General features: G+C 59.8%; 4 protein-coding genes across 4 annotated transcripts; 2 read left to right on the plus strand and 2 right to left on the minus strand.

Moving 5' to 3' along the window:
• Positions 1-491: 491 nt before the first annotated feature.
• Positions 492-2,193, minus strand: MICPUN_66647 (predicted protein; the record flags this gene model as incomplete). Its single annotated transcript, XM_002501147.1, has 1 exon — positions 492-2,193. A coding segment is annotated over one exon (1,702 nt), but the record flags the coding sequence as incomplete, so codon positions are not given.
• A 1,282-nt stretch (positions 2,194-3,475) lies between these two features.
• On the minus strand, positions 3,476-3,740 carry MICPUN_80246 (predicted protein; the record flags this gene model as incomplete). Its single annotated transcript, XM_002501148.1, has 1 exon — positions 3,476-3,740. A coding segment is annotated over one exon (265 nt), but the record flags the coding sequence as incomplete, so codon positions are not given.
• Positions 3,741-4,385: 645 nt separating this feature from the next.
• MICPUN_99805 (predicted protein) lies at positions 4,386-8,040 on the plus strand (the record flags this gene model as incomplete). The annotated part of the gene is made up of 2 exons (XM_002500722.1): positions 4,386-7,841; positions 7,966-8,040. 2 exons carry the CDS (start codon positions 4,386-4,388, stop codon positions 8,038-8,040), a joined length of 3,531 nt encoding a protein of 1,176 aa, XP_002500768.1.
• Positions 8,041-10,202: 2,162 nt separating this feature from the next.
• MICPUN_77160 (predicted protein) lies at positions 10,203-10,574 on the plus strand (the record flags this gene model as incomplete). Its single annotated transcript, XM_002500723.1, has 2 exons — positions 10,203-10,355; positions 10,431-10,574. Coding segments are annotated over 2 exons (297 nt in total), but the record flags the coding sequence as incomplete, so codon positions are not given.
• Positions 10,575-11,011: the final 437 nt, after the last annotated feature.

Genomic DNA, 11,011 nt, shown 5'->3' on the forward strand with positions numbered 1-11,011 from the left:
CTCACAGGAGGGATAATTAATTAACGGCACCGCCGGCCAAATGTCTCGGAGTGAGGCTGCAGCGGGGCTCAGGGGAGGTCGCGCGTTCCCGCCAGCCGGATCGCGCGGACCGACGCGCTCGCTGGCGCGAGAATCTTTACACGGGTCAACGAAAGCGCTATCGCTCACCCAAGATGTCCCAAGCTCAGTTTGAGGCCTGATTGTGTCCGAGTCTCACGGAGTTCCGGAGTGATATCATAACGCTATCGGTGGTGCAAACTGAACGGTCGGCCCGCGAAGCTCCAGTCACGGGAAAGAAAATGGCTGTCATCACAAAGTGTTCTATGTACACACGCGCGACCGCAGCTTGCGATGGTCTCGTCATACCTCGTCGTCGTAAAATAACACCTTTCTCTCGCCCCTGACGGCCCGGAGTTCTGTCTCCATCCCACCGTTGGCTCCATTGACTCTTCCTCGCGGCGGGTTAGGATCCTGTGAAGCATCGCCATCGTTCAGAGGCATGTATTCCGCCATCAACGCGCGCACCTCCCGGTCAATCTCAGCCTTGATTCTGATCCTGTATGCCGCGTACCCGAGAACGGTCGCCCCAAGGAGAACCAAAAGAGAGATGCCAAAGATGGAGCCCGCGTCCAAGGAGCGCAGTTTGCTCGCTTCAACGGGATCCTGGATGCAGGATGTCCCGCCGACGAGCTTAAATCCCGAGCGACAACCGCATCGATGTCCGCCGATGATGTTTACGCAATCTTGTTCGCAGTGGTTCATGGCGGAATCCGAGCACTCGTCAACCGGATCACACACGACTCCATCACCACGAAACGACGGTGGACACCTGCACTTGACTCCCCTGAATGTGTCGACGCAAGCACTGAAGTTCCCGTCCGGGGTCTCCTTGAACCAGCAACCGCCGTGGTCCGGCTGTAAGCACTCGTTACTCTCCAGCGCAGATGAAAGGCACACCCTCGGCTCCGTGGACTCGAGAAACCCAGCACATATAGCCCTCAAGACATCTTTGGAGGTCAGACGACCGCGATATTGATCCAGGTTCACAACGACCGTCGGCAACATAACGATAGCGCCTCGGCCAGAATCACCCTGATCGGATTGGAGCTGCATCTCCGCATCCATCAGCGGGTTTGCCTTGTCTGCGGTGGTGTCACCGACGCACGCTCGAATCCTGCTCATAGCAGACGCATCCAATCCACATCCATCGGGCTCGTTCGTCTGCATGACTGCCTCCGAGCATTCCGCGGTGAACGTGCCGTCGGTCATCGAGCATTTCACGGGGTGCGAGGTTGCGTACGTCCACCACCGAGCGCCGCCGTTCCACGGGACGTTTCCGTGATTGTCGCCGGATAGCTCCTTGAAGAGGCAAAGTCTCCTCAAGTTCTCGGCGACAACGTCGGATCCGTTGTACCCGTGCGTTCGAACCCTGTCGGCAATGTTTGGGTCGACATCGGGTCCGTCTGTTGGATCGGGCGCGCAGTATCTTCCCCCGTTGATGCAGAGACCTCCGCACTTCTCCGTATCATTTAACGCGACGGGACACGACCAGGTGATGTAATGAGGGGAAAAGGACGCGGCTCCCTGCTCCTCCAAGTCAACGGCCGAGCTCATGATATCACTGATGAAGCCCTGCGTCCGTGTGCACGAATCGCCGCACACCTGATCCGAAGAGGACCACAGTTCCCACTCGACCACATCGTCCGGGTGAGATATGCTGTCTTGCCAATCCAGCGTGAGTACGAGCACGTCGCCCGCCACGGTCGCGGCCCTTAGCACGTCGCCAACCTGCTTCGTGACGAGAGCGGAGGGAATGGAGATTTCCTGCGCGAGACGCGCGAGCTCCGTTCCACCCCCCGCGCTACCGTCCGGGTCCGCCATCGTCAGGAGGGGCTCCTCGACGTCGTCGGCGACGAGAACCGCTTGCGCCCCCGCGAGTTGGGCGTGTAGAACTTTCTCGGCGAAGTAGCACGAGCCGCGGTCAACGAGAGCGATCGTGGCGTGGCCGACGCCCTTGGCCCTCGGAAGGTCCGCGAAGGGGGTGCAACCCAGAGCGTCGTCGGCGGAGTACACGAGCTCCCCGAGCAGGGAGGCGCCGTAGAGCGGTGTGCCGAAGTTGGCCAAAGCCGTATCGTGTGTACCGACTAGACTCGAGGGACTGAGGACCCGGAGGCTGGCCTTCTCCACGATGAACGCCGCGGGCCTGGCGAAGGCGGTTCTGATCACGAGGACGGCGACCAAGACCGCCGGGAGCCAGGACGTGCTGTGGAGCATTGTATGACTATGGCGAGGGTATCTTACGAAGTGACGTGCGTTGGAGCTCTGGGTCCAATCAGGCGGCGTATCTGCATATCTCGTCGACGCGACGCGGCTAACGTCGCATCGTCTGTTCCGAGGGTTGTCATTCGATCATGAAAGCGCGCAGAGAATACGTGTCAGAATAATGAACTCATCACAACAGTTCGTCTGAAAGTTGCACAAAAACGTGATGGGACCCGTCACTTCCTGCTTCGCGTCGCGCGAGGCGAGCGGGTGTTGTGGGCCTTCACCTTTCCCTTCTCTTTCTCTTTTTCCTTCTCCTTCTCCGCGGGGGCGGGCGCCGAGTCCGCCGCTCGACCGAACGGGTTCACGCCGCCCGTCAGGCCGCTCGTGGGAGTCTCTCCGCCGCCACCGAGCGCGTTGAGCAGGATGTTGAGCTCCGAAGAGGTAAAATTTGGCGACGCCGGAGGTTTGCCATCATCGCCCCGAGGCGACTTCTTCGCACCCGCCGCAACCCCATCCGCGCCATCCGATCCCGCCAGTTTCTCAGTAAGAAGCTTGCGGAGGAGCTCGTTGTGCTGCCCCGCAGCCTCTCCGTCCTTGGCTTTGGCGCTGCCAGGTTGTTTCTTGTCAGCCTTGGCGTCATCCTTTTTCGCGGGCGGCGCGCTCGTCCCCGCCGCGGCCGCGCCACCACCCGCACCCGCTCTCGGTGTCACCGACAGGATCCAGTTCATGACAGCCTGCATGTCCACCGTGGGAGTGTCGAGCGGCGTCTGAGGCGCGGCAGCCTTCGCCGGCTCCGGACCCAAACCTAGGCCAAGTCCCTCAGCCCTCGGTGAGATCAGATCCTGAACCTGCTTCAGCAGCTCGATTTCCACCTGAGTGAGCGAGGCCGACGTGGGCAGAGCCTCGAGGGATGGTGGCGCTTTGTGCGACGAAGGCGGCCCTCTGCCGTCCCCCCTCGAGGAATCTTGACCGTCGCCCATCCCGGAGGCGCCCGAGGCGCCCGGAATCTTCACGCTAAGCTTCGGTCTCCAGCTCCCTCCCGAAGGCGAGTTATCGGATGCCGTAGGATGGGATCCCCTCTTCGGAGAACTCGCGTCCGGGGGTTGCAAGGGCGCTCGCTTGCGCTTCCCCAAGCCCGACGGCGTCCCTCCCCCTTTTGAATCTTCAACCTTCTTCTCCTCCTTCTTGACCAGCACCGCGTGCCGGTTCTTCACCGCGTTGTCCGTCCGCCCCGTCACCATCCTAGCGATCTCCGTCCACTTGTTCCCGTGCAGCCTGTGACCCTCGAGCAAAATGCGGTCCTCCTCCTCGCTCCATCCGCCCTGCTTGATGTCGTTGTTCAGGTAATTCTGCCATCGGCGACGGCATTGCTTCGCACCCTTCGCCGCCATTTTGGTCGAGATCAGCGCCCATTTCTTGACGCCATACTCTGCAACGAGCGCGCGAAGCTGTTCGTCTTCCTCATCTGTCCACATCTTTACCCAGCGACGAGTTCAGCCCTCACCGATTGCGTCGGACGGCTCCCGCCAACCTAAAATCCAGAATTGCCAAAAAGGCCGGACCGGAGAAGTGCTCGCCCGCACACGCGAAACACTCTGGGTCCCTCGCGACGAACTGAGCTCTCTACGGAGGCTTCGGCGGTGGAGCGCTCGGCGCGGCGACGGCGACGTGCGAGTGCGTACCTCACTAATGGCGGTCACCCGATGTTGAATTCTCCCTTATCCCGGCCGAACTTTGGTCATGAAAATCAAACCCAGCCCACTCTCCCCATTTTCGTATCAACCGCACGGTCTGACGGTCAAATGAAAGCAAATAATCGATAGATTTTCATTTTACCCATCAAATCACCGATCAAGGTAACCCACAGCTTCGGCCAAACGGCTCGAGGAAAAAGGCACCCCAACTCAAGTTCGACTCGTCATTTGGCGCCCCGACGACTTGAGATCGGCGGTGCGGTCGAGGGGATGGGGGTGGACGGCGATGCGCATCGGTATGATGCAGGGGATGCTCTTCTGGCGAGGCGAGCGCAGTCCGGTTACGACGCTAGCGCGTGGACCTCGGAGGTCCTCGATAGCGTCGAGAGGGGTGAGATCCACCTTTTCTGCTCGAAGCCGGAAACGATGCCCGCCGCGGTCCTCACAGCCGGCTGGGAAGCGTGGGGTCCGCCGCCACCACCGTCGCCGTCGAGGGATATAGTCGCCATAGACGAGGACGCATCTGCCGAGACCAGCCCTGGCTGGGCTAGACTGGAGCGGTGTTTTGGTTTAGGTTGCAATCGTTGCGTCGACGCGTACCGCAGGCAGATAGACGCTTGGGACGCCGTCGCGCGCGAGGAAGAGGGCGACGACACCGCGGTCTTAGCCGCGCTCATGGGCGAGCGTAATGAGCGACGTTTGGTGAGGCAGGCGAGGCAAGTGGTTGCCTCGACGAGTGGCGCGGGCGAGGACACCGAGGACCGACGTCGACGACTCTTCGTCGGCACTGCGTACGAGGCTTTCGTCAGCGCACACTACGGTTCCGATGAGTGTTGTGATGCTGTGGGCCAGATGTTGCCGATGTTGGTACCGATGAACGCCGCGGGCGCCCTTCGTGACGTGCTAAGCGGGGTGGTGGCTACAGGGGACGTGCCAGGGCTCTTCCAGCTTCTCGCGCAAAGTGATGACAACATCCGGGCCGCTGCGAGGAAGTGTTTCGACATACTTGGAGAGTCCAGGCCGGTGCGCGGGAGACTCCCGGAGGAGACCGCGCGAGTCATCGACGAATGGGTAGACACTCTGTGGTCCGCGTTCGAGGAGCATGCGACCAGCCAGGGCCAGGATCATGCAGGCTCATTGGCTCCAGCGGACAATCGCTTGGTCGCCTGGAGTGCGCTCGCAGACGCTTTGGGCCAGATGGGCCATATTCCGCGAGGCGAGGTGCTGGCGCGCCATCCAAACGTGCTGAGCGCGGCTCTCGACGAGTTATCAGACGAAAGCACGGAAAACTCGACCGTGTGGTTGTCCGCTTCTCGGGTCATTTCGGAATTACTCCCGGCGCGGATGGACTCGGACATCCACGGATCGCCGTGGCTTGAGGCGGGCGTTCCTCCCGGCACAGCAGTGGACATGCTCGAGGCGGCTGCAAGACAGGCCCTGTGCGCGGATACGCGAGACATGATCGTCCTGGCGGTGATCGCCACGCTCGAGTCTTTGAATGGAAGTACGGAACAGGAGGATGTTGCCGCGTTCACGTCGGCAATGACGTTTTTGACCAAAACTGTGCCGAAGAATCCTCACCTGTTTGACGAATGCACCCTGTGGATCGCGCGGCGAGGTGCACTGGATGTCATAAGGCGCAGCTTCGCGCTCGGGCGACAGCCACGCGATACCAACAAAGATTGGACTACAACAGTCACGGTATGTCTGGCGGCGGATCCGTCGTTCAAAACGAATTACTCAGTGATGTCAACGGCGCGAGCAAACAAGGCATCGCAGGCTAAGAGGTCGGCGAAGCTGAGTGCGGAAACCGTTGCGGTGATGGGGTTCAGGGCGGACGCGGCAGCGCTGAGTGCGCTGGCTTGGCACGCAGCTGGAAATACGGACGGCGGGGTTGGTCTCGTGAGCGACGGTATGGCAGGTATCATGACAGATGACGCGATGGTGCATTCAATCTGGGAGGATGGCCTCGACAAGAACGATGATCGTACGCCGCGAGAAATCGCCGCCGAATGTTCCGCGGGTGCAATCGCCTCTCGGCTCGATGCGACATCATCCGCGAGGTGGACGTGCGATCCGGATGGATGGAATTTGGCGAAAAATCCCATGGTCATCAACGGCTTGCTCGCGGCGGCGGCAGACCTCGCACTCTCACCCAAATCAAGAGGCACGACGCCCGCGGAGGGAGATTTCACAACGTTCAGCAATGTTGACATCACCAATTCGGCTTCTGTTGGTGCGAGGATGTCTTCGGAGTTGCTACAAACGTGTTCGTCACTCTCATCATCGCCTGATCCACTCGCGGCCGCGGCTCTACCCTTTGATGCCATACGGGCGGCAGTCGCCATGCTGATGGGCCAGAGCGCGGAACTAAGATCGGCAGGGAGGGTTCTTCTCAGTTGTCAGGCGCTTGGTGTCAGTCGCAAGAGCGAGGTTGTCGGCTCAGAGGTATGGACGAATGTATGCGCAGTTCCTGATGCTACTCTAGCGGCACTCAAAGGCGCGGCTGATGCAGTCGCTGCTGCGATGGAGCTCGGTGACACGTCTCTGCGCGTCAATGCCGCATCGTGGTGCGTGTTCCACTGCAAATCTCTGATTCCGTGCGCGACGGAAGCGTCTATGCGGGGCGGGATAGATGACCTATGGCGAAAGTGTGTCATCGCTCGTGCTGCTCTCGCGAGAGATGTCTGGGATCTCTGCGTGGGCGTCATCTCTGGTTCAAGACATCTAGCCGGTGAAAGTTTCTCGCAGGGCGACCTCGTACGCGTGTTTCAGTGTTTGCCTGATGTTTTCAATCTCTGGTACAAGGCTGCATCCGAGGCGAAAGACAAACCTCTTGACCCGAACGCGGACGAGGTCTACGAAGATGACGTATTCGAATCCCTCGCTCGCGGCGCGCACGACGAGTTCTCAGCGCTGAGCTGGCTTCAGGATTGTGTGCGATGGGGCTCGACCGCGCTGACCCCTGCAGTGGCAAACCACTGGATGAAAGCTTTGGAGAGCTCCCTGGAAGCCGCGACAGGTCCTCTGAAAATTGCCAAGATTGACAGACTTCCCTTTACGGCCAAGGAAGCTGCCAAGGAGGTCTTCAATACGCTTCGTGGCAAACAGGCTGAGAGGCTCGCTAAGTGGTTCCCAGAGGAGGCGCCAGGTAACCTTGGCGTCGGTATGCTCGATGCGCTCCCCGCGAGGAGAGATCAGACAGACCAACCCGCGCGTCCGTCCATCCGGGAAAGGCTTCAGGCTTTGAGCACGCCGCTCGGCAGGACACTCGGAAAAGGCGACGGGCGGATTCAAGCACCGGGATCCAAGGACGCGTTGGACGCCTGGAATGCTGAAAGGGGCGGATTCGCGGACTATCCTCGCGACGAGGAGGATGACTACGGCAGCGAGGAAGATAAGGAGGATGACGACCATGAGATGATTGATCTGCTATCCCCAGGCTCAACCAGGGTTGCCAGTGGACTAGGCACCGCGCTCGGAGGTGGTTCAAACTGGCAAGCGACGTACTCTTTCGGACAGCTCTGGGGGCAGCCGAAGCAGCCGCCTTCTTTACCCTCGGATGGAAAGTCGCCGTACGAACGCGCCATGGAGAAGGCTCAGCGTAACAAATCGTCGAGGAGAACGACGGCTCCGATGGCTGACGGTGACATACTGTCGAATATACGCGCGGGCGGACCGACGCACAAGAAGGCACCAGCGAAATCTACTTCAAGAGGTGGCATGAGTACCCAAGACGCGAGAACGGCTTCAAACGTGCAGCAAAATCTTGCCGAGCTTCACAGGGAGCGCACCGCCCTCGCGCAGAAGCGAGAAGCAGAGCGATCCGCCGCCAAGGCGGCGCGTCTTGCACGCATATCCGAGCGTAGGGGCGATACCAGCGTATATATCGATTTGGTCACCGATGCAGGAGGCGATAGGCGAGCCAAGGCGTTGGCTGCGCTCGAAAACGCTGAACGGATCCGAAAGACGGCGACCATCACTCCTAAGGCTTCCTCTCGATCAGCGGCAATTCGGCGACCTCTTCTGGGATCCAATAACATCGCACCCCCATGGACGCCGCCGAGGCTCGAAGACCTAATCGGCGCGGCACTTCGGTGGTCCATGGGTCACATCAAGTCAACCAGGATTGATCAAGAGAAGACCGGCTCGTTTGCTCGGCTAAAGAAGTTCACATCCGCGCGAGAATATATTGAGCATTTCGCTCCTTTGATGCTCGCTGAGCTCAGAGCGCAGTTGGCTTCCGCCTTGGACGAGTCAGGGAGTAATCCTCCAGGCGTGCCGCTTCCCGCGACGGTCGATCAACTGGTTGGGAACGAGCGAAGCTACCACTCCTTGAGAATCAACCTTGGAAGAACTGCCGTCGGCGACGCATTTCTTGAGAATGACCTTGTGCTGATAGAGAAGCAGCGACCAGCATCCCAAACGACGACAAACTTTCCGACCCCGCATTGTTTGGCGTGGGTTGAAGCGGTGGAATCGGGCGCACGGGCGGGCAAGTCTCAGGCGTCAGACGGAGGATCCGGTGTTTGTCTCAGGGTCAAGGTTTGCCTGGTGGAGAATCCGGATGTGACGGTTCAGTGGCTGACTGGCAATGGCGGCGGCTCTCTCAACAGGGACAAGGAGGTGCAACGCAGATGTCACATGCTTCGCGCGTTGTCCGGACACGGAGGTTCGCTGAAATTATCTCGTCTGTCCAGCCTCACAACGGTTTTGCGCGAGATGCAGGCCCTTGTTCACGTGCAGAAGATTCCTGTGTTCAAGGCGTTATTGCAGCCGAGTGGAACTGGATGGTCTTCGTCAAAGAATCTTGACATCGCACCGGACGGAATCGGGATATCCACGAATGCGTGGAGCGCGATCGCAGCCTCACTGAACGGACCTCAGGTCGAGGCTGTTCACACCGCTGCTGCGGCCTCTGCATGCAAGTACACTCGGAGAACTCTTGTCGAATCGAGCACGGCGGCAACACGGCAACTTGTCCTCATCCAAGGTCCTCCGGGTACTGGGAAAACACACACCATCGCGTCGTTGGTCCAGGCAGCGCTCCATGGGAATCAGGCTGTCTTGAACGGCAAGAGCGCGTCCCGAATGCGTAGGGCGTTGGTGTGTGCGCAGAGTAACAGCGCTGTCGATGAGCTTGTCGTGCGCCTAGCTGACCGTATCGACGCTGCGAGGTATGGACCGAGATATTCCAAGTCAGACGATCGTCGACTTTCAGGAGTTGAGGACGATACCGATTCCGATGACAGACGTTCGTTAGTGCGTCTTGGACGCGAAGACGTGGTGCGCACCGACGCGCTGCCGTACTTGGTTACACGCGCCGTTGATAGCAACATTAGACCGAACGACACGGCTGTGGCCGAGAGGGAAAAGGAGGTGTCAATCGTTCAATCCAGGCTTGAACGCCTGAGTAAGGACATCAAACATGCGTCTAGCCTCGCAGAGGGGCAAGAAAAGGACTCGGAGCAGTCGATACATCTGCAAATGCTCCAGGCGCAGCGGCGGAGGCTCCTTGGCGAGCTCGCGATTATGCGGCAGAAACAAAGGAAACAGCGGGCCGGCGCAAAATCTGCAGCGGGATCAGCATGGACCCGAGTCGTCGGTGGCGCGGAAATTGTCTGCGCGACGTTATCTGGCGCAGGACTCCTGGCCGCTGACAGAACTGGCGCACGAGCCGGTGGACGCGGCAGGGCCGGTGTGAAGCATGGCGCCACGAGCGAAGAGGCGGAATCAGCCATGGTTGGTTGTGCCGTGCCCTTGTTTGATCTCATCGTTGTCGACGAAGCTGCTCAGGCGACAGAGGCGGCGACGCTGGTACCTCTCCGATGGCTCCGTCCAGGCGGTGCGGCTGTTTTTGTCGGTGACCCGCAACAGCTGGCAGCGACAGTACTGTCGCGGGGAAGCGCGAAACGGAGCATCGAGCAGTCCATGTTTGAGCGGTTGCAGAGCGCGGGAGCTCATACGCACCTGCTCTCGGTGCAGTACCGGATGCACTCGGAGATTCGGCAGTTCCCCAGTAATGCTTTCTACGGCGGGCGACTCGTCGATGGCAATGGCGTGCCGAACGGATCTCTTTCAGACCTCGGTGTATATCTCGCTTTTGACGTTGCAGAGGGTTACGAGCAGAGGGGCAGGTTCAGCGGGCAGAGTCTCAGTAACACCGCGGAGGCTTCCTTGGCGGCTGTTTTGTACACAAAGATTTTGTCGCGCGCAGACGTGAGTCGAAGGGTAACTGTCGGTGTGGTGACACCGTACAAGGACCAGATTGCCGAGCTCAGGCGAAAGTTCGAACCACTCACTAAGGGTCGTCCAGAGGCTCGCGTCACTCCCGTGGAGTTCGCAACGGTGGACGGGGTGCAGGGGAGGGAGTTTGATGTTGTCATATTCTCCTGTGTGCGCGCAATTCAGGGAGTGGACGCGGCGCCAGTCGACCTGACTGACGAGTTCGAGTACATGGACGATGCCGAGGCTGCAGCGCATTCTCGGCGGATGATTGGCTTCCTATCCGATCGGAGGAGGCTGAACGTCGCCCTGACTAGGCCGAAACGTGCTCTCTTTGTTCTCGGAAACGCGGCTACTCTTCGTCGCGCCGATGAGATCTGGTCTCTGTTCTGGGCAGACGCGGAGAAACGAGGCGTCGCAGTTCGTGCCCTGCAGCCATACGGTCTTCACAGCTTTGATCGATGGGAGCGGATTGAGTACGTTCCAGCAGACATCATCAAGGTTGAGGAGAAGCAGCAGGTCCATTCTCCGGAAGTCAAGTTGGAAAACGTCGTAAAGGGCTCTGACTCCGTCGTTGACCTGACGCTCGACGAAGAGACTGATCCTGGGGAGCTGGCCACCGAACCGCCTGGTCAGCCCGCTATCGGCACGCAGCTTTCTTCCAAACCCGTGAAGCGGGAGCCGGTCACCGAGCGGCCTGGTCAGCCCGCTATCGGCACGCAGCTTTCTTCCAAACCCGTGAAGCGGCGTCCCGACCAAAGCAACACACCATCCTGGCTGCATGAACCGTTGAAACCGAAGAAGGCAAAGATCCAGTCCACTGGCGC

This window comes from Micromonas commoda, chromosome 3 (genome assembly GCF_000090985.2).
Source record: "Micromonas commoda chromosome 3, complete sequence".
Taxonomy (NCBI): domain Eukaryota; kingdom Viridiplantae; phylum Chlorophyta; class Mamiellophyceae; order Mamiellales; family Mamiellaceae; genus Micromonas; species Micromonas commoda.